This window comes from Platalea leucorodia (genome assembly GCF_965183815.1).
Source record: "Platalea leucorodia genome assembly, chromosome: 2".
Lineage (NCBI taxonomy): Eukaryota > Metazoa > Chordata > Aves > Pelecaniformes > Threskiornithidae > Platalea > Platalea leucorodia.
Window position 1 is genome coordinate 72,684,290 of NC_138824.1, and position 24,170 is coordinate 72,708,459.

Consider the following 24,170-nt stretch of genomic DNA (forward strand, 5'->3'; position numbering starts at 1 on the left):
TAGTGTCCTAAGAGCTATTCACTTGACAGAATAGAGGTGTTCAAGAGCTGAATAGCTCTTTAGGCTCCATTGACAGCACTGATTTGATACCATTTGACTATGGGCTTAATTCAGTTACTGACACGTAGGCATCCAGTGCCATTTTACATGTCTTATGGCAGCCTGTATGGCCTTCAGCTGGTGTTAGAAGGATAGTCAAACCAGATTTTCCTTCTTCACAGCAATTTAAATACTCCTTTCTCTTCTTTCCATCATGCATAAAGAGAAGAGGCTATTTCCCATGATTTGCAGATGCCTGCTAGACACTTGAAGACTTTATTTCCCACCAAGTGTTCTCTTTTTTTAAACTACACGATCATACCTGGCTCTCTGGCAATCTCATGTGTTCCATTTTATAGACTTCATACTTGCTAATTTTCCCTAGACCCTCTTCTATTGCTCCACAACTGTCTTGAAGAATGCTACCCATGGCCACAAATATGCAGCTCAGGCCTTAGCAATGCAAGTCAGACTCCTTGTAGGATGTGTTTTTTGTTTGTTGTTCTTTTTTCCCCCAAAAGATGCTATTGGCTCATGTTCAGTCTGAGAACAATAGTAACCCCTAGATTTCTACACAAAGAACTCTGGCCTAACCTGGTATTCCCTGTCCTGAATTTGAATAGGAATAATTAGTTGTATAAATGTTGTATTTTGCACTTGTCCATACTGACTTTTATACTTTTTTTCAGACCCATTTTGCTAATTTGGCAAGATCATTTTTAACTCCAATGCTATGCTTCAACATGCATGCAGTTCCTCCAGTATTCTTGCAGCCCTGCACAGCTTTATGTCATTATCTATGGGTTTTTTCTCATGCTTACTGTTGCTTCTCAGTAGTAACTATGGGAACAGATTTTTCCATTTGCATAAGTTACACAAGATTATACAGCACTGTTCCTCATGGATGGAGGATAGGAGAAATGACTACTCCAAAAGCTGTTTATGGCATGACTCTGAAGTCTTCTTTTAGCTTTATACAATCAAAGCACACTAGTACTGAAATCTCTGAAATGTTCACTGAGATACTGAGCTCAAAGAACTAATATCTCCCCTTGAGACTTCAGTAACCTCAAAGCAAAAAAAAAAAAAAAAAAAAGCACGCCTGACTTATTTTCCACAAAAATGTAGAAACTGGCCCTAATTACTAGGACCATAAAGAAGTAGGGTCTTGAGAAGAAATTTGAAAAGAGTGTGCTGACTTTATCCATCAGATTCACTAGCATGCTTCAGACTTACAGTTAAATATGTGGTTTTGAGAAACAAATGTCATGTTTCCCCTGCATGGAAATACTTGTCACAAAATTCCACAATTAATCAAGTGTTTTCATAATGTCCTGTACCAAAATAATAGTAAATGCAGTATCATGTCTTCATCAGTGACATAAATTATATGCCTCTGAAAATGGTACAAGAAACATGGAGTAATCTGTTCTCTGTGACTGTCTCATCCTACTCCCTAATGTCAAGCTGTCTTAAACCCTGAAGTATGAGACTTTTTTACTCCTTCCACAAGTTTTTTTGGAACTGTTATGATTCTGAATATTTGGTCAGTCACATAAATGTCTACTCCTAGTTTTCATTCCCTCTCATATTTGCCTCACAGCTCTTTGGATTTCTCTTTTTCCTGAATTTAACAAATCTCTCTCATCTCTAAATTACTAAATCATCTCCTTACTGAAGTATGTCATACTGAACTAAAAGGTAGCTTTGGACTGTCATAAAAACTTCCCAAATAAGTTCTCTGTATTCTCACTGTTGTCCAAAGAGCCATTCCACAAAAGTATATCCAGTCTTGTGGCGGGGCAGGTAAGCCCTGGCTGCCAAAGGTGACACTGGCTGCAGAACGGAGGGATATAGGATTAGAGTATTGATTTCTCTTTAAAAAACCCCCACCCTTCCATTCACAACAATAAACAAGAACAGCAGCAGTTGGCAAAGCCCCTCATATTAATTTCAATCTCAGCAATATTTACATTTTGTTCTGAAATACAACTTGTGTTTCTGTGTACTTTGAAACAGATGCTGTGTCCAAAGAGTGGGTGAAGTGATGCTTACAAACATAATAGAGCTGTGCTTCATTTGTTCTAGTGCGCTGGGACAGACGGAACAGCACACTCCCGTGATCTGAAGAGTACTGAAAATCTGGAGGTCCCCAATAGTGGCCCCACACTTGCTGATGGCTTTCTGTGTTGCTTTGGTCTTGTCACACGTAACATTTTCCTATGTTGGCGTCTAACATTAAACAGGTACACCAACATTGTGCTTTGTCACCTGAAGACATCCAATGCTGTGAGTTACCAGTAACTTTTATTACATCTTCAAGGAAACAAGGAGGAAACCCAGGGATTTAATTTTAGCATCTTAACAATGATGACAAAAGCCCTGGCTATGTATACAGTACTATATACCCATCGGTGCAAATCAAGATATTAAAGACATTACATTCACTATACAACAACCAAACAGACATGCACTGAAAAGTTGCACGGAGGTGTTCATAAAAATGGTGGGGTTTTTTACCTAGTATGCCAAAACATACTTGTGTATGACCAGTAACCCTGTAGGCTACATTTAAACTGATGATTCAGAGGTGAATGACTTCATATTTATTTAGACCATAGATATTTAGGTGTCTGGTTAAGTATCTCACACACACACACAAGAAAAAGAAAGATAAACAAGAAATGCTACTTCATGGACTCCTGCCTCCAGGCTTTATCAAGTAAGTAATTTCTTTAGACAAACACACAACACAGACTATATATAGTTATGATTAATAATGATTAATTATGATTAATAAAACAGTAATTGTCATACACAAGGAAATCAAACAGTCAATGGGCAAATGACAATACTTGCCTGTGGCAAAGACAACATTCTTTGACACCAGTCTATATTCCACGATGGAGAACTGAGGAAGCTCAATCCTCTCCACCCCAGTGACCGCATTATCTCCACCTCTCCAGTAGAACTCTATGTCATCAGTTGTGTAGCCATCTGCAGGCAAAACAGGAGAATAACTCAGAAATAACAGCAGACTCAAATGTAGCTTCAAACACAGTACACGCGGTTTGTCATTTGAGACAACGAAAAGAATCAGAACATCTGGAATGGTGTACGGTATTTTGTTCTGTATGCGTGTGGGAAGGTCTCCCAAAGAGCTGTGCCATTACAGTTTGCACAGGAATCTGAGGCAATATACTCTGTTTTCTTTTTTTATTTTTGGTATCAGTCTCATAAAATTCATGTAAGGATTAATGGCCCCAACGAGACAGAAAATGCTACCCAATAATCTGCAAAATTGCAGATTAGCATGATTTAAGACATCATACGCATTTAGCACTGAAACCACGTGTATATTTATGCTGATGATAAGCACCAGAAGAAGGTAGATTATTCAATGAATACAGACAAACATAATTGGGGCAGATCTTTTCCACTCACACTAAAGAGTGTGAGTCACACCATTTCCATTAGCTGCTGTAGTGGAGAACTACAGCTGAATACAGAATATATACTAGTATTTTCTGTATATGGCCCACACTCTCCAGCCAATAGCAGAAATGGAGCAGGAACTATTGAAGTGCAAATATATATCTGAATATTGCAATCCTAGGACATGACTAGGTGGAAGAGAGAATCTGGTTCTGTTTGGAACACAATTGCAAATCATAAATGGGGCTGATCTGAAAGCCCAGGGCGGCTCCTGTGGCAAGACCATCCATGCGTAATAAAGCATACTGAAAGAAAATGATATCACAGTGTTTGCTCTCTCGAAAATGAATCTGATTAAAATATGAACATTCGTTCCCTTGTGTTGAAGATAAGCATCCAGTCACTGCCTCTGCCAAGTCAGGCTGGAGCAACAAATGACTTCATTCTGTCCTAAACCCATTTTTCTAGGATGTATCCATCCATCTAGAAATGGATGACCCCTTATATTTTTTTAAAAAGTCAAATAAACAAACAAACAAAAAATCCAAAGGGTGATAATTACATGATTCACATAGTGTTTATAGACACCAGTGTAAATATTACACGGTTCTATAAAAGGAAAACTGCCCTGCATCTGAACTAGGTTTTACATGCATTTTCTTATGTACATACAGCTTTCTATTTCCAGAGTACAGTTTTGTTCATCTAATGGGTATCTTCTCAAGTCCATCATACAAGCTGCAGTGGTTGTGATTCTGAAATGCAAACATCAAATAGAATTACTGTACAGCCAGTAATCCAGGTTTTGTTATTGTTGTTGTTTACTTTTCAAAGTGAGGACTCTCTGAAGAATAGCTTACGATAATTGAGAATCTGGTCCATAGTTTTACATGGAGCAGTAGCTGAACACAACAGCAATTACACTGACTGCAATGGAACAACTCACTGTGACTTACCCTTATGCAACCAGTCCCTTTGGGGTTCAATGGACCTATCTGCATATGCAAATATTACACAAACATTTGCTGAGATTAAAAAATATGACTTTATATCAGAAAATGTGAAGCAAAAAAAGTCTGCCACAAATGTCAAAATGATTAGAGCTGTGTGAATAACTGATTCCTTGGTTTTGTGGCAGCTCTAGAAAAAACCTGAAATGTTGAAACAATATGTCCTACATTCAGCAAAACACTTAATTTCAAAGTTGACTATATTTCTCTAGTTTTCAAAAGTAAATTAAAGAGGATTTTGTAATGAAGCGCCATATTAAATTTTAAATTTTCTCCCCAAATAACAATATATTTTTGCTTCTCCATTTCCAATGCAGGCAATTTAGCACAGTAAGAATTAATTTGCAAAACGTTTCACTATTGATGAATCTGCATTTTTCATCAAGCTTTTGCATATCAGGAGTGTCAACAATACATATGCACAACCAAAACAATTGTATTAACAGCTTCACACATAATCGGGACTTTATTTTTAAATTAATGGATTTATATATTTGTACTAACTTTTAGACAGATATAACCATATGCTCACAATTAATCTTCAGCATATTTCAGTGTTTTGCTGAATCACAGCCTTCATCAAGAGTATGTACATTATTATGCATAATTTTCTTTATAATGGCTTCATATAAATTTCACATTTAAATTATCTTCTGGGCCTGACTAGGTTCATTCCTTACTGATCCTTTTCTGATACAAAGAAGAGATGGACCTTGTACACAGTTAGTTCCTAAACAAAGAATATTCTGGTGATAATTTATGTTAATAATACAAGAGGGGAAATGCCTTAAATGTACCTCTAAAAACTGGAACCCTCAATGTTAAGGTTTTGTCCATGTGTTTTTTTCCATTTTGAAGCTTTCTCTTTAATCCTTTAACCTTCTGAAATTACAGCCTTCTAATATAATAAACTACTTTAAAATTCAGGGGCAACATTTCAGGAGGAGAAAAGCAGTTAGTTAGATGCTTTTCTTCAACTCTTTCACACTAAAAAAACCTTGCTGCTGTTATTATGAATGCCCTGTCCAATCTTCCAGAACAGAAGAATGCTTATCCTTAGCATATAGTTTATTTCAGATGGATAACCACATAATATCCAAAGGAAGGGATTAAGACCATTACAACTATCTCAAAGGACAGCAGGGGCCACCCTTCTCTGACTGAGAAGGTGCTTTTGCAAGAAAATGTTATGATTTCTTTGCACAGGGAGAGACAGTTGTATGAGCACGAAGGCAATGGATGAGCAAGGAGAGGAAAAAGCTCAAGGATCTGTTACTCAGCATATCTTCTCGCTTGTGTTCCTACCAGTAGTCAGTAAGAAAGGCACACAGCTGATCTTTGTCCTTCCCAGCCTTATCTATGGCATGATCATGTCTCTGCCACTGCTGTTCACTCTGGGTGTCCTCTGAATACCCTTATGTTGGTCCCACAGGCTTTCAGGTACCAAGTATTCTGTCACTGAAGGATACTTAGGTCAACCTTCCTCCAGATGCCTGCTGGGAGATGCTTTGGTTCCTCTGTTAACACATGTCCCAGTGGCCAGGAATACTTTACAAACAGCAATTCCTCAGCAGTTCAGAGGGACGTCTTCTCTGCAGTCAACATTTGCATGTGCCCTTCTGGACCCTCTAGCAAGGTGCTAGACACAGGGTTATTAATTATGGAGATGAATGTCTCCTCAATATGACGACTGCCAGCAGCTCTAGCTAAGCATATAAAACTAGGACTAGCCCAGGGTCTTAGAGGAGAAAACTTAGTCCTAAATCTGTGATCACTAATGAACATTTTAAATGACAAGGTCTTAGCAGTAATCAGCTTTACAAAGCCCTACTGATTGTGCAGTCAAATGATCTTGCTCCTGAGTCAACTGGTAACTGTAATCAAAAGTAAAACAAGCAGGCACACTTGGGCATTGCTACTATGAGGTTTCTATCCCACGTTTCAGTACATTCACCTACACTAATCTAGGGCTCATTTAAGATCCTGCAGCAGAATCCACATGAGCTAAGCTGATACAAGAGGGAGTGTGGTGCCAGGATCTTAACTATTATGTTGTATAACTAGCTTTAAATGCCAGCCATACAGAAAACATGCACTTAAAAATGATTAATTTGACAGAATTATTAAAAATTATGCAGCTGGCAAACTTTCATTCAACTTACTAATTGCCGTATGACTTTTTAAGGAACGTATTTTTATTTTGGCCTGTTCACATACTGTAATGGTTCTGTGTCACAAGTTCCAGTATGAGAAACTGCACATTCTTGCTCAAGTAACTTTTTCAACTACAGCAAAACATATGTTTTTAATTTCATAAATATCTACTAGAAAAGAAGATACAGCTAGATATAGATAGAAATAGATTTACCCCATTTACTCAAAGTAAGTTGAGTGCTCAGAGGTCCCTCCTGAATGAACATTCAAGCAACCAAATTTAACTTGCACAAATGCTCACCAAAAGCAAATGTTAATTGCTCAGGCTTATGCATGCTCCCAAGAAGAGCAGGTTTATTTTTTATGGGATGGGATGCTGCGTGACACAGCAGGACAACAAGGTTTCAAGAACTCATCATCACAGCAGTGATAGAGAAACAATTACAAGCCAGACAAAGATAAAGCGGTACACAGATACACATACATTTTGGGTGAAAACAATACACAAAGGGAATATTTTTAATTGTTTAAAATTCCCTACTCCTGTTATCTGTCCTCTGGATATAGCTCCTCTTACCCTTCCCCGCTACTTTATTACCGGGCTGATTGCCTTTGATTATCTGTGATGTGCTGGGAGGTGCTGCACAAACAACTGATGGATATTTTCTGTCCCCCAAAAGTTTACAGAATAAATCAGTCTAAGCAATATAAATACTTCTTATGTGACTAGGTCACAGTCCTGATGGTTAATTTGATCCTCTTTTCATCTTGACACAGAAATACGTTCATCCAAAAACGAACAGAAACAAGTGCAGTTGCCTTGTCTGACCGATCACAACTAACCTCTTCACCTTGCAAACATCCCTCATGTTTTATATACAGGTGGTAACTACATGAGTCCTTTCTGATAAAATACACATATTCCTGCATTCTATTTATTTATAACAGTTAGCATTGTACTGCCTGAGAACAAGAGGTGTATACATGGCAAACATACAAGCAGTCAGAAAGACTATTTTTGATCCCCAGTCTACAATGTCATATTTATTTTTCAGTGTACTATGAAAAAAAGCTGTTGTACCATCATATGTCTTGTATATTGTTCTGAACAAGGTAGAACAATGTCAGTATCATGCCCAAAGAAGAAAATTTCCCCAGAAATGGGTTGAACTTCAAAAAGCTACTGTCCCATTCCCCCACTCTCATAGGCTTTTGCTGCAGTAGCAAACTCTGAAGTAGAGAGAAACCTTGGATAACTGAAGGTCAAGTCTTTCGAAACTATGATAAATTCTACATTGTTCAGCAGAGAACACAGAGCCAGTGTGGCCTCGGGATCACTTTCGTTATATATTTTTTGAGAAACTGCTTTACTCTGTGGATATTCTATAATCGGTTGCAACCCTCCAATATTTCCCCTATTATTCTCAGTGACCCTGTGTTTTGTGGCACATAAAACTCCAGGTTCTGGTCTCAGCCCACAGGATGAATCATTGTCTCCAGACTGTGGCTTGAGGCCAATGCCGTCTGGATACTCTGAAGCCACAACACAAGAAGATAGGCTAGCGGTAGGCAACACAAAGCTCAAGTCTTTAAATCAATGGAGCTAAGGCTCAGGTGTTTTCTTCCTTCTGATCACAATGTCCTATATTTTTCAAAGATTTAATTTCAGACAGTTATCCTTCATTAAGTAACTCAGCTGCTTCACCCCATGGATATCTGACTCTGGATATTGCGTGCTTTCAGAGTAAAGGGAATGGAAAGAAGTCTGCCACACATGAGCCACTGGTGAAATCTCTTCTAAGCAAATATGATCAAGTGAAATGCAATCTGCTTGTGGACATTTACATCTTGCAGAAGAGGAAGCTAACTTATTCAAATACACTATTTTATGACAGATAATCCTCACCTGAAGCCAGTCAATGTAATCTTTTGGGATTTCAGTACAGCTTTCGATACTGTCTCTCACAGTATCCTCCTGGACAAAATGTCCAGCATACAGCTGGATAAACACATAATGCAATGGGTGTGCAATTGGCTGACAGGTTGGGCTCAAAGGGTTATAGGAAATGGGGTTATATCAGGCTGGCCACCAGTCACTAGTGGGGTTCCGCAGGGATCCATCTTGGGGCCAGTGCTCTTTAATGTCTTCATAAATGACTTGGATGCAGCACTTGAAGGACTACTATCCAAGTTTGACAATGACACAAAATTGGGAGGAGCTTTTGACACTCTCGAGGGCAGAGAAGCCCTGCAGAGAGATCTGGGCAAATTAGAGAGCTGGGCAATCACCAACTGTATGAAGTTTAACAAGGGCAAGTGCTGGATTTTGCACCTGGGACATGGCAACCCTGGATGTACATACAGGCTGGGGAACGAGAGGCTGGAGAGCAGCCCCGCAGAGAGGGATCTGGGGGTTCTGGTCGACAGCAAGTTGAACATGAGCCAACAGTGTGCCCTGGCAGCCAAGAGGGCCGACCGTGTCATGGGGTGCATCAAGCACTGTATTGCTAGCCAGCCAAGGGAGCTGATTGTCCCGCTTTACTCTGCACTGGTGCGGCCTCATCTTGAGTACCGTGTGCAGTTTTGGCGCCACAGTACAAAAAGGATACGAAGCTACTAGAGAGTGTCCAGAGGAGAGCCACGAAGATGGTGAAGGGTTTAGAGGGGAAGCCATATGAGGAGCGGCTGAAGTTACTTGGTCTGTTCAGCCTGGAGAAGAGAAGACTGAGGGGAGACCTCATCGCGGTCTACAGCTTCCTCACAAGGGGAAGAGGAGGGGCAGACGCTGATGTCTTCTCCCTCTTGACCAATAATAGAACCTGAGGGAACAGCAGGAAGGTATGCCAGGGGAGGTTTAGGTTGGATATCAGGAAAAGGTTCTTCACCCAGAGGGTGGTGGAGCACTGGAACAGGCTCCCCAGGGAGGCAGTCACGGTGCCAAGCCTGACAATATTCAAGAAGCATTTGGACAACATCCTCAGACATATGGTGTGAATCTTGGGGTTGTCCTATGCAGGGACAGGAGTTGGACTCGATGATCCTTGTTGGTCCCTTCCAACTCAGGACATTCTATGATTCTATGAATGACTCCAAGTGTTTTTAGAGCGTGGCAGAAAGACTTCTATACATTATTACAATCACAAGAGCTCTAATCTCCATCACTGTTTTGTTACATTGCTTGTGTGGATGGTTCTTGAGATAAAGGAAACAAAAATATCTTGCATCATTATTTGACATTTAACTACTTGCGGAAAGAATCCTAAACCTGCAGTGTTCCATATTGGGTCAATAGCATGCGAGATGAAAGCCTACTTTTGCTGAAAACAGTTAATTATAGAGACAACATTTCCTGAATATCTTAAACTTCTTTCAAGTTTCATAATAGGCTGAGTCTGTTCTTATTTTGTCTAGAAAGATTCGTCCAGCTGCAGTCCATACATGACATGTAATAGGAGCTAAAGAGATGAGAAGCCAAGACCCAAGTCAGGTGAAAAGTTCAACTGTTGATAAAAACAAAAGCAGGTAAACTAGTCATATAATCCATCTGCTCCACTTTTCAGATCTCATTCATTTTTATACTAGTGACTCTTTATCTTGCACTATGTATGTACAGCAATCTTGAGTTTTATCTATGCTTAAAAATACAAGAAAATTTTGATGATGGAAATGGAGCATTCACTGGCAAAGACTTATTTTGCTGGTACAGTTTAAACCACTGAAGCAAATGGAGTAACCTGTCCCAAGAAAGCAACTTTTTGATACTACTGAGTCTTCCATTAAGATTTTTGTTAGTGTAATTGTGTTTATTAAGGGAAGGATTTTTCAGCATTCCTAACCATAAAAGCTATGACATAAAACAAAGAAAACACAGGTCCAGCCTAAAATATGTAGAAAGTAGGATAATGTAAGGTCACTTTATACCTCTGGTTTGAAATATAACACATCGCAGTGTTGATCCCTGTTTGAAGAAGTCACTGAAGGTACCCATAGTCATGATCTTGACTCTGGCTGACTCCATTCAACCAGGGCTGCTTGTGGCTTTTTCCTTATAGACTACAGACACATCAAGCGACAACATAAGCACCCACGTTCAATCTTACCGCCTGTATTTTGGACAAAATTTTCAGGTTTACAATTAATGCTTTTCTGCTTCCTATAGCCACCGGGCTTTCCAGATATGGTGACTCTACAGAAACAGATAAAACCTGACTGAAGATGCTTCTGGCAAAATTAAGAAACATCGAGTGTGTCATTTGTTTTCTACGGGCATCTTTCGGAGTTACAGGGAAGGTTACATAATACACTACCCAATAACCTTGTACCAGGAAGCAAATATCAACAATACATAACGACAGTGATTAAATCTTCATCATGGAAGTACAGACCTGAGGCCGTAAAGCACTGTTCCGTCCGGGTGAAGGCGAATCATTCGATTCTTCACAGTAACACCATGCACAAATGATTTCTTGTCATTTAAGAAGTAAGTGTCAGGCACCCAGAGTTGGTCTGCCACTCGGTTATCAAGTGTGAGGTTGAGAGGTATGCCAGCATAAGCCAGCCTCTTATCTCTCCAGTACTGTTGAAAATACATAGTCAAAGTGTAATCCTGGTGAGGAAAAAGAGAGAAGCACAACAGTCAATCACACTTGGTGTAACTAGAAATTTTTTTTTCCTATCAATCACTAGCTTATTTTGCTGTTGGTTAATTTTAAATATTTTTTGGAAAAAAATGCTTAATAAAAACATTAAATATTCCTGTCACTTATTAAATAATTCTAATAATTCAAGTATCACTCTAATCAAATCTTAAGAAATTCAGCTATTATCGGTATGTTTTGTCCTGCTCCTCCATTTCTTTCATCTAGTCCCCCTGACAACTACCCAAAATTATGATGTTTGTGGAATGATAAAGTGGCAATAGGTAAATACTGCCATCTTCCCCGTTTTTAAAACTGATAGATGAATGGAAAAACATTCACAGTATTTTGAAGTAGTATGCAAAATTGTATCTGAAAACTAAGCTGCAAAGGTATTGTCTATACATGTGCCTTTGTGTGAGACTGCATCTTGCAGTGACATAAAGATTTTCTCATCAACAGGCTACATAGGTACTTAGAAGAACAGTAAATTGCAGTAAAATCCTACTAATGCCAATGTTTGGTTTTTATAACTTTGTCAGCTAAGGTTCATGGTGTCTGCTAAGTGCTGTGATCACTAACATAAGAGCCATAACATGGATCTGATCTGAATCTGATCTGAATTCTCTCAGTGCCAGGAGGCACACAAGGCGCGAACATCGTTCTTCCGCTTCGATCGGTCTGTGGCTGCGTGCTCTGGAGTCCCAAGGGCCACAGCGCAGTCTTCTGTTGGTTTTTTCCTCAAGACATGACCGATCCAGTTCCATCTCCTCCTCCTCACTTCATTACTGATTTTTTCCATCTCCGAGTTGATGCTCGTCGTTTCTGCAACTTTTTTTTTTTTTTTTTCCGGGAGGAGGTAGTTGGCCTCCTGCCCAACCCCCATGACTTGGAGGGCCAGCGGTTTTTCTGCCAGGGTGGCCTTCCCTTAGGCTGCGTTGGTTCGTGGCACCTTCTTCAGTTTTATCCGGTGCACCCTCCAGAGAGGGATCCCCTATCCACCACCCAGGGGACGCGCCTTCTAGCCATGCAGCCCCAGCCGAAGGCCATAACATGGATACAGAAGCCTAAAACATCCATTTTAAAATTCTTTATTTCATTTCAGAATTTGCTAACTTGACTTGGTCACATCATAATAATGCTATATTGAAATACTTTGAAAGTCCTATACAATAGGTCTCATTCATTAGCTTCATGGTATTATTAAAAAAAAAAAAAATCGGGAACCTTTTGAAGTTAAAAGTGACAACAAAATTGAAAAAAAAATATCACATGAAATATCAAAATTTCCTATTAGGAAAGAAAAGACAAAAGTTTTTCTTTCCCTCATAACTTTCAAAATGTGGAAGGACATTTTCATTTTTAGAAAACCTATTTTTATGCATGAAATAAAAAAGGTGAACAGACTTTCTCATTATATGGAAATAAATGTTTACAATTAAAGAAAACACTGGTTTTAGGTTTGATAATATTGCTGTATTTAACAATGAAAAAAATGAGACGGTAAGTACAGGCCATTAGAACTCTGATTTTCAAATTACAGAAGTGCTCTAAATGATAAAACTCTTCATGAAACTCTTCACAAAACACTGAGATATTTATGTGATCTCCAAACACATTTAAATATTTAGCAGCAGGTGTGCAAGCCACAGGATACCTGCATTTGCATCTGGTCCTACAAGCTGGTGATGCAAAACCCCTCAGGCTTACTGCTTGTTTGGGAAAAGGATGCTCAGGCTTTCTAAGTATGGCTGTTGGGAACAGTCCATTCTTGTAATGGGTTTCATGTGGAAACAACCCAATTTCAGGCACTGATCCTGCCCTGCTTCCCTCAAGCCCTACAGCCTTTCCCTGAAATCAAATGAAACTTGAGCATGACTTTTACGCTCAGAGCCTTTGCATTTTTTATTCAGTGATTCATTCTCTTTAACGAGGGAGCTGCTATAGCTTTAAGAAATCAATTTTAATTGCTTAGAAAAATAAATCATTATAGATATCAAGGACAAGCTGTTGCCATTTTAGGAAACTAGTAGGAGACTTTTTGAAAACAAAAGGGCCCGGTGATGGGAGAAAGGAGCCCGTGTGGACCTGCCTGGAAGGAAGCTCATTCTTCAAAACTCAAATCGAACATGACTACTCAGGAGAACATGCTCCGACCTTTTGGTCGGAAGCTTTCTTCGGTGGGACTAATCGTCCCTGCTCATCACTGAACGAGGTACATGCTACACTGGACGCACTTGCCTCGCTTCCACTAGCATGTCAGGAAGACCGCATCTCTCCTCATGTTCTCTGCAACCAATTTTCTGACACTGATGTATTAGAATGAATATCCTCTACCAGCTCCGTTTTGCCTTAATTAAAGCTTGTTTCTATTAACATTCAAAATTTGCTGTGTGCTTGACTTCTGTAACAGTTTGCACATCAGTGTCAAGAAATCCGGGATTATAAAAGCTGTGGACACATGAGCAGTACACCAAAAGCTCACTATGTATAAATGCACAATATATGCGCAAAATAATGCAAAACAGAAATAAAGAGATGGCATGGCACTGCACAGCATTGAAAGGAGTGAACCGGCCAGCCTTAAAATACAAGAGAAGCAGTACATCTGAGCAGAAGAGAGCTTTAGGCTAGGCTCCTTTTTACTTTGGCTTGAGATAAAATACATGCTAACAGCTATTGAATGGAGTAATTAACTAGCTAAGTGAAACATATGTAACAACACAAGCAGTTATTGTCATTTTATTTGTTTATTTAACTAAAATTTACTGTGGCAGGGAACAACGGAGAAAAAAGTTTACAAATTGCACACAGAAACAGCAACATCCAGCAAACATGAAGAACTTTCAGTGTCTTGACTGAAAGACAAACTTCCAAAATACATCCTTTAAGGTACAAATTTCATTAGTGTTTTCTCAATTAACCTTCACTTCTTATTTCATCTTAACTTTAAATAAAAAGAAACCCTTATCTATACATCTGCTAATGCATATGACTGTATTTGCATGTATTGAAAACAATGATACCCTGAAAAGTTATTTTTTAAAAAAAAGTACATTATTGCATGCAATATATCAGCTCATTCCCCGTTCTTCGCCTGGTATCTACTAAGGAAAATGCTCATGAAGCATCTTGTGCAATGGCAATATACTATCCAGATGCACCGACATGTCTGCCTAATCCCACTCTCTTCACTGAACAACAGACATAGCAGAAATAGGGTGCCCAAGAAAACATGTGTGCTACCACACACCTTGAAGGATCACTGTACATTTGTGCTCTGTCAGCCTGACCTGCTCTGAAGATGACGAGATAGAAAGGATGAATATGAACCATGCTTGTTCATTATCACACTTTTTATGATAAGCTCAAAGCAAAAAGCAGCAGCAAACTCATATTAGAACTGCACTGAAACTGCTTGGCTGTGCAAGCAGTGACAAAATGAGCAGGAAAGGCCAGTTCCTTAGGGCGGCTCTACCAAAGTCACCACCAGCAGAAACTAAGCTTATTAAAACCCATGAGGATGTCAGCTCTCATTCTTTGATTAGCTAATTTGCTAGGCTTTGTACCCATAAAAGAAGTTTTCCCCCTTTCTGTACTCCAGAGGAAAATGGTTTGAGTGTGGACTGGAAAAAATGTACTACGTATTAGTCAGGTAAAATGAAAAGATTGACTTCTACCCCCAGGTAAGTAGCCTGCAAAGTTTATTAAGGGCCACCTTCCTCCAGGGGAGCTCATGATGACTAGCTCTGATATAGAGGTCAAGAGGGTAGACGTCTAAAGCTAGAAGAGATTAATCCCACTACAGCTACTGTATTAGGGTGCTATTTTATGTCAAAGATGACACAGAGCTGCCAGCTTAAGAAATTCTAACTACCACACAGAGCAGCGGACAATTTCCTCAGCAGCAAATGCCTCCATAAATCATATTTTTTTCCCATACAATACCATGCCACATCCAAGGTCCCCCTTTCCCCTCTCCAGTTCCTCACAGTAATAGATGCTTCAGGTCAAGAATGGTGACAAAATCACTCAAAGCCCTGACAGAAAGACAAACATGGGGCTTCTGAAGTACGGGAGAAATGTCCTCAAAATGGGAGAAGCTGGAGTGCACAGGCAACATGAGCTTTCTTTTGTGTATTCAAAGACCATGGAACATCCTACAAGGATAAAGAACAGTGACGAGCATCCTTGCCTTTCTAGTACTGCAACGACACCACTAATGTAAGGAAAAGCACACATAAAGGTGTGACGGTGTTTTTTCAACATAGTTTTCCCTGGAGAAAAAAAAAAAAAAAGAAAAAACTCAAATAGTAGATAATACTTGGGAAGGAATTTAGATACAATAGTAAAGAGGCCTATATCACAACTTAAATAGAGCATAATATACCTGTATTCTTCATGTGTATTATCTGTGATTTCAAAACATCTTAAGCAAGAATTACAGAGACTCACAAATATTATATGGTGCTAACCACGTACAAAGAAATTTTTAAGTGTTTTCTACGTGATATTTGTCTCTCCACAGACTGAACATACAATGTGGGAAACACAACTATGATTTAACTAGAAAGCCACTTCAGAGAGGCAGAATGTACTATAGTATGCTACTGTACAGTACCTAAAGCACTGACTACAGGACTAATGAACAATAAATACTAATATGCTGTACTCTTAAAAGCAAATAATAATTTTTTTTCTACTACAGGATTTGTTATCTTTAGCTTTTCTCTCCTGCACTCAATAAAAAGGAAAGAATTTTTTTAAAATATAGTTTGTTCATCAAAATAAAATTAACAGCCTTATAGCAGCAATAATGCTCTAAAATTGACTATCACTGTTTACAGTCTTAGTGTGTTATGTATCGAGGATGTTAAAGTTTTCCATTAGCTGTAAAAATGTTGTTTCTTCAAAATGATGGCTAGATAGAGCACTATAATTAATAATTATGATGGAATACTGTTAATATAGCAATTAATAAAAAGAAATTATTTGTGCAAAATAAATAAATATATTGAAAATTACTGGAAATATTGGGAAAAGTTATGCAAAAAAGAACTATTCTACTGCTTGGGAGGACAGCCTTGTATCTACCTGATATGCAGATTTCTGTCTTAGATTTGCATTGGGATGTAAATTCACATCCTGGTTTTCTTGACCAACAGACAAATGTGATAATTACCATCGGCTTTTGGATTATTTTTTTTTGGTGAGTTAATAAAGTAATACTTATTCAGTGGATAAACAGATGTGTTGAAAATCCATGCCTTAGTCTCCGTATAACTTCATGATCCCTTCCCTCACCTTCCACATAATTCCAAAAATTAGATATGGCTGCTATAGTATAAGGAGCTATTTCTGAAGCATTGATGATTGAGTTACATTCTTCCCAATAAGCCCAAAGCGAGTTGCAAAGCCAAACTCATTAATCCTATGCTTTGACAACATAGCTGTAAATCTGTCCCCCTACTATACACAGAAGAGACCTGAGAAATGGATTCATGCACACATTAATTCACATAGTTAAATATGAATATAATAAAGACATATTCAAAAAGGCTGACCTTAGGAAGTTAGAATTTACCAGGAATACTAGTCAGTTGTGTGAGATGATCACTTAAACATTTTTCTCAGCATTCAAAAATTTCTAAAAGCTTCAGTAACTTTCATATTAAAAAAAAGGTTTTATTAAAGATTTATTACAGAAACTTTTATATTACATTTTACCTGTTGGCATTTTGATTTGCTCAATGCCTAAACTATACATTACTTATTTAATTGTCAGTGAATGGAGAAAATCACCAAAGTCCACTCTTCTGCAAAGTCTTTTATAAGAAAACTGCCTGATTAGAACCTCTCTGGTCGTAGAGGTAGTTCATGAGCAGCCTGAGTGAAGGAGATTTGTGCACACACACAGACACACACATATCCACCCTACCCCACCAAAGCACCTTCCTCTAACGTTTCTTGGTCTACCTGCTGTTATACTCAAGATTCATTTCACCCATAAGATCCTGATCCAGGCTTCTCTCTGGCATCACTCAAAAACCGTATAACAATGAACGGCTGAAAACATGGCACATATTTTCCCAAGCATGTGGCTAAAATACTCTTCTGTTAAGAAAATGCAATGCTAAAGCAGCTCAGTTACACTGGTTTCACTGTGGCCCTCCATATATCCATGTTGTCTTGGTATCCTTTGTACCAAATTACCGTGATTGTTTTCCTCTTCTACTGAAACACACAAGGATGGTGTTATAAATAGATAGAAGGAAATATTTAGCCTCCAAGAAACCATTTGATGCTACAAAATAAAATTTTCCAAACACATGTATGATTGCATGGGTCTTTCCTGCCCTCTCATAGCCTTTGGCACAAGAGTTTCCGTCTCCACCGCAACCACAGTGCCTTCTCCAAAGAGCTTGTCCCCCACCGAGCATCTCTGGGTGCTCCGAGGAGGGTTGCCATACCAACCAGCGCTCCGCTTTCTGCAGGCAAAGGGAGCATGGTTGACATAGCAACCGGCCAAAGCAGCTTCTCCCCAGCTTTTCAGGGACAGGTGGTGGTCACTGCAACAGAAGAGAAGCTTCTCAACAGGAATGAAGAGAGTAGCCGGGCACTCTTGGTGGGTACTGCCCCATGGCACCTTCCTGCCATGGCCATGGGAGCTTACTTTTCAAAAGCTGCATATTGGCTTTTCTCTTTATGTGCTCCTCTGCCCACAACAAGCCGATGGGGATGCCTTCCTGCTCTTCGGGTGTTCTCTCATCCGAACATCAGAGGACACCAGCTGACAAGGAAGCAAATGCTTGAGCTGAGCTTTGGTACGCAAATATGGAGAGAGACAGAAGAAAGTTCCTGCAAATATTTCAGTTCAGGGACATAAGTCAGGACAATAAGAAATCAGTCTGTGCTATCTAATCCCTGACAGATGCGGGTGGGGGGAGAATACTTAAATATTCCTTCTCTGATTCAGAGTATCACAGGTATTACAACAGTAATCAGGAGTTTCTATTCCCCAAGGACTGATCAAAGAAAAACTAACGTGCACCTTTACACATCAAGGGTATCATACTCTCTGATCCGGTGGCAGAAAGCTAGCTAAAGGAATTATAGTCTTTCACTACACCCCTGAAGATCTGTCCAAAGATTATGTGGCAAATTGCAATCAAAATCCACTTGATGATGGACAGATACAACATAAAATCCAACACCTCATGGAGCCTTCCTAAAAAAAAGGAATAGAAATGTCAAATGTTTAGCTGCTATACTTGAAAACTCTAAAAGAGTTCAAGTCAGAAAAAAACCCACCAAATATTCTTTAAAAAAAAAAAAAAAAGACTTATAAGAAAGAAAAATAATGTTAGGCTCAGTGAGGCACTGAACTTGCTTCACGAAGCACAAATTTATTTACTTTAGAGCTGACAGGACCTCAACAAAACAGGTACATTTAATTGCACTAATTGAAATCCTGCTAACAACCTACAGGGAAGAAAAAAAATCAACCTTTATCAGCTGTCAGCTGGTTCCCACGATTGAGGCAGCTGACCTGAGAGAGATGGGAACTGACAACTAATGGATTGTGCCTCCTACACAGTAGCGGGATGTGCCACCAGTGAATTGGAGAAACAAGCTAGTGCCCTAAAATCTTAAAGCTATGGGATTTTTTTTTTTCAGTTATGAGATATGAACAGAGGCTAAAAATTTGGGATCTACCAGGTACCCATTTTAGACAATGAAGGACTTCTCATACTTCTACTTTGGTCCTTCCACAAATATATCAACTTATATCTCTCTTTGGTATTACTTGAATTATCAATAAAAATCTGGAAGGAAAAACAAAACTCAAAGAAAGCCCTATAAGTTGATATTATTTGTCATATTTTTTCAGGTCTTCCTGTTTCTTAGACTATTGCATGCATAATTCTTTTAGTGTCTGCAAGGTGTTTGAGGACAGCAGTGATGGAGGTAGTTAAGAGTCTCCAGAGTTGGGTATACACAGATGTGTTTTAAATACTGTGACCATCCATATATAGCTCCATGCCCCTCTTATTTGCTATGCTTGAATATGAAAACCATCCAAAACAATTTCCAGTAAACCTGTATTTCAGACTGAAAAGACTACAGTCTTTTTGTCACCATAGAATTGTAAAAAGACCTTTCTAAAGGCACTCCAGAACTTGTGTGATATTTTTTTAATCACTCCAGAGGTAACAAATAAAACAAACCTATATTTAGGAACAGAAAACTAAGGGAAACATGCCCTTGAATGAAAACTGAAATACACGTCTGTTCCCATCCACACTTTTTGGTTGAAAAAAGGAATATTTACTCCACTGTGGTGAGAACTTTTAAAATTTTCTCACCTCCAAACCTATTCATTTGCTGACTCTGGGAGCCAGCCAATCACACTGGCAGTAGAGCCAAATTTCTACTTGCTGTCTGTGATTATCTGAACCACCAGATATTCTAACAGGAAATCCCATTCCAGACAGACACCATGAACCAAAAGCCCTTTGAGAAAGAGATAGCGAGAACACATTGGCCGTCAAATGCTTTTAAAACACGTAACTTGAAACATGACCTGTGTATTTTTCAACATCGTGGCACATGCCATTTGGGTGTGCCGGGCCTGGAGGGCACCCCCAGACCTTGCTGGTCCTGCCAGACCCTGGGGCTCCCCCCACCCTGCCCAGGGCCCAGGACCCCACGTCAGGGCTGTCAGCCCCTGTCCCAGCGATGCCACAGCAGGACCGGTCTCCAGCTCCCCACAGCGCTGCCCTGCTCGGCCATGGGCCCCACCGAGCCAAGCCCACCCGCAGGCCCATGTCCTGGCCCAGCCTCAGCCTGTCCTCGTCCCCAGGCAGGTGTCTGGTGCCCAGGGCTGGTGCTGCCCCAGCGCCCCCCAGCTGCCCTGCTCCTGGCTGGGGCTGGGACAGGCCCTGGCTGCCAGGCCCTGCCCTGCTGCCCTCCATGGGGAGCCTCTGCCACTACGGACACCTTGACAAGGTGTCCACAACAACTGTGGCTCTTTATATATAAATGGGCAGTTCATTGGGACCAGGATATTATGTGTTCATTTTTGAGTAAGGAAATAAATTAGAAGGGATTTCTCTGCAATGGCAGAGAGTTGGAAAGGTGATCAGTGAACTGCCCTGCGCAGGCTATTCCCTTTCCTCCAGATACATTACTTACGCTGCCAGCTTCCTTCACTTTGCCCTTTCACTCTATCAGTAACACTAAATCCAACTTACATCTTGCAGTAACAAAACTGGGATGCATGCTAAGTCAAAAGGAAAACAGCGCATTTTCTAAAAACTCATTACTGCGGGTAGGATAAACTCATCACGTGCCATAGCTATGCTCATAAAACTTGGTAAAGTGCACAGTAAATAAATGGGTAAAAAAAGCCAAACGCTGAATCCAAGAGGAAATATTACAAGCATACGCGATATTCAACCCCCACACATTCCTGTTGCTGTACAGAACTTACGAAAGAAGTGGAAAAGAGCATGTTCCCTGCCAGTGCCACTTAAAAAATTAGGCTGTGAGTGATTTTAAAGGGAAATGTCTTGCTGAGGGAATGTCTCCCCTCCTGCATGCGATCTGCTAATAGCTTGTGGAATCAAAATGTCTTGCAAAGATCTGCTAATAGCTTTTGGAATCAGGGAATCAAAACGTGTCACTGCATAAAGAAAGATGAGGAGGGTTTCAAACTGCAATGCTGCCCGACTCCTGAAGCCGCAAACAGGACGGTCTAAACAACCAACATGAAACATGTATTTAGCCACAAATCTTCCAAAACTTCCAGTTTCGGTAGCCAGATTTTTTAAAGCGCAGTTCTCTGATGACAGCGGGCACTCCCAGGGGTTTGTATCTACTTAGGATACATAGAGCAAAACTGATCCTGTGGTGGATAATGTGTTGGCTACTTTCCCCTTCGTGCAAACCTCATGAAGTTCAACAAGGCCAAGTGCAAGGTCCTGCACCTGGGTCAGGGCAAGCCCAAACATGGATACAGGCTGGGCGATGACTGGATTGAGAGCAGCCCTGGGGAGAAGAACTTGGGGGTACTGGTGGATGAAAAACCGGACACGAGCCGGCAATGTGCACTCGCAACCCAGAACGCCAATCGCATCTGGGCTGCACCAAAAGGAGCGTGGCCAGCAGGTCGAGGGAGGTGATTCTGCCCCTCTGCTCTGCGCCGGTGAGACCCCACCTGCAGTGCTGCATCCAGCTCTGGAGTCCTCAGCACAGGAAAGACATGGACCTGTTGGGAGTGGGTCCAGACGACGGCCACGAAGATGATCAGAGGGATGCAAGACCTCTCCTATGAGGAAAGGCTGAGAGAGCTGGGGTGTTCAGCCTGGAGAAGGGAAGGCTCCAGGGAGACCTTATAGCAGCCTTCCAGTACTTACAGGGGGCCTACAGGAAAGATGGGGAGGGACCGTTTATCAGGGAGCATAGTGATAGGATGAGGGTTAACAGTTTTAAACTGAAAGAGGGTAGATTTAGGTTAGATATTAGGAAGAAATTCTTTACTGTGAGGGTGGCGAGAAACTGGAACAGGTTGTCCAGAGAAGCTGTGGGTGCCCCATCCCTGGAAGTGTTCAAGGCCAGGCTGGATGAGGCTTTGAGCAACCTGGTCTTGTGGAAGGTGTCCCTGCCCATGGCAGGGGGGTTGGAACCAGATGATCTTTAAGATCCCTTCCAACCCAAACCATTCTGTGATTCTGTGATCTATGATCTACATATAGTAACAACACTTTCCTCAAGGCTATTGTAGGCTATTTTCTGACATCAACAATTATGTGCAATACAAGATACCTGCAAAGATGAAAAACTGTGAATGTATTTTGCCGTCTGTTCGCTTCAAGTAACTGAATGTAGAAGTGGTTACTTGTGTATTGCAACATTCCTCCTAATGTGGTACCAACTAGAAGGACAGAAGGCAAATATTTTTATTTCCTTGGAAATTTGGTGAAAACATTGAGAACTTAAAACTCAGTTTATATACTTCCCTCACACAAAGTGTTTTTCCCTCACTAGACAGTTACTCTGATGTATGTAATGCTTCTCCTGCAGCAAAATTACTTGTATAAATCTGTGCTAGGTGGACACACTGATTTCAAAGGCGCTCCTCGAAAACAGAATTAAAGACATAGACCAGTTATTTAAAGAACCGGAGTCTTCCCTACCACGGGTACAGGCTATAACCACTGCTCAATTACTTACCTAATTCATCTGCTATTGTCAAATACCTCAGAAGCAGCAAAGTGCATTTAAGAGACAAGAAATCATTTTCCCCACAAGGCCTTTGGGTGAACAAAACGTGGCTGAGTAAAGGAGCATGAGCAAGCTACATTATATACCATTGCTTTCAGCCAGAGATTAGTATTCTGCAGAGCACCTCAGTTATGATAAACAGATGGCTTCCTCAAATACAAAAATTATATCCTTGATCATCTACCTCTGCTCTTGCTCTGGCAGTGCTTTTTCATGATGGCTGGAGAATCAGTCCTTCAGACAATGGCATAGGGATGAAGGGTTTAGATTCATCAGGAACTGGACAAACTTTGTACAAAGTCTGTACAGCAAAAATAGGATTCAGGTAAAGCTGCTGGAACTAGAAACCAGGAGCGTTATCAGAGAAGGAGACTGAATTAAAGACTATAGGAAAGCCAACAGGTGCAGAAGAAAATCTGGCTTGGGGGATAAATCATGGAGGAGTGAAATTAAAAAAGCTTTATATCCCGGAGAAAAAAGTAAGACAGAAGCTGGTAAAACTCATTTAGGACACAAGTTAAGCTCATTCTGCACCCAAAAGTACCATTTAAAGATAGCATAGAAAAATAAGCAACCAGATCAAATGCATACATGCTACTATTGAAATGCTAGAAGTTTTTAAATAAGATGAAGGAACTAGGATACCTAGTTTTAAGTGAGAATATTGACCTAATAGGAGCATGAGAGACTCGACGGAAGGAAAGCAGTTGGTGGAAACCTGTAACATAAGACAAGCTACATATAGGCAAGAAAAAGAAGGATGTAGTGTATGTTAAAGAAAGCTTTGCATCAGATAGTTAACTGTACTGAATGTTACACATTATCTCTGTGGATTAAGATGCCAGGCATACATAAGTATTAGAGATAAGTTGTCACTGCCTAATCAGGATGACAATGGTGTCAGTGAGGTGCCAAGAGAGATTTAAGAGACAGCAAAAAAACAAATTAGTAATCAGAAACTTCAATCACCCCCACATAGACTGGGTAAATGTCAGGTTGGGGTGTGATGCGGAGACTAAATGACACCACAAATGACTGATTCATGGAGGAGCTATTGGTGAAAGCTGAAACAAGGCAAGACACTCTTGACTTGGTTCTGAGCAGTGTGCAAGTCATGGGTCAAAATGCTGTGACAGAACAACTGCTCCATAACCCTGATGGAATTGGGAAATCATCTTTTAAAACCGAGAAAAGTCTAAAATTACATACAAATAGTATTTAATTTCAAAAAGTACATTGTATAAAAATGAGGCAGCTCATTTCCAAGTTGGAGAAAAGATTGCTTATAGTCATCATAATATGAACTTCTGTATATCAAAAATAACTGTTGAGTAACAAACAAACAAACAAAACCCAGAATGCTTAAAATTTCAGGTAAACAATTTTATCAAAGGTAAAAAGATGCACTTCAAAAACAGAAAGTTACATCCAAAGGAGAAAAAAATAGAGAAGATAACCATAGAAAAGCAAGCCAAAAATACACAAGCAATAATTTGGTAAAGGCATAAACACTTACTATAAATCATCAAATGGTCTTAAAGAAAGCCTTGTAGAACAAGAAAGTAGTTCCTGCCAAGGATTAATGACCAGGTAAAAGACAAGAAGAAAA

General features: G+C 40.0%; 1 protein-coding gene across 2 annotated transcripts in view; it reads right to left on the bottom strand.

Moving 5' to 3' along the window:
* Positions 1–24,170, bottom strand: part of GABRB3 (gamma-aminobutyric acid type A receptor subunit beta3) — a gene marked incomplete at both ends in the record, with an annotated part of 193,845 nt that overhangs the window by 20,243 nt on the left and 149,432 nt on the right. For both annotated transcript variants that reach the window (XM_082330611.1, XM_082330612.1), the window contains 3 exons: positions 2,899–3,036; positions 4,147–4,229; positions 11,024–11,244. In XM_082330611.1, the coding sequence (XP_082186737.1) occupies positions 2,899–3,036; positions 4,147–4,229; positions 11,024–11,244 (442 nt within the window). The remainder of the gene's footprint in view (positions 1–2,898; positions 3,037–4,146; positions 4,230–11,023; positions 11,245–24,170) is intronic.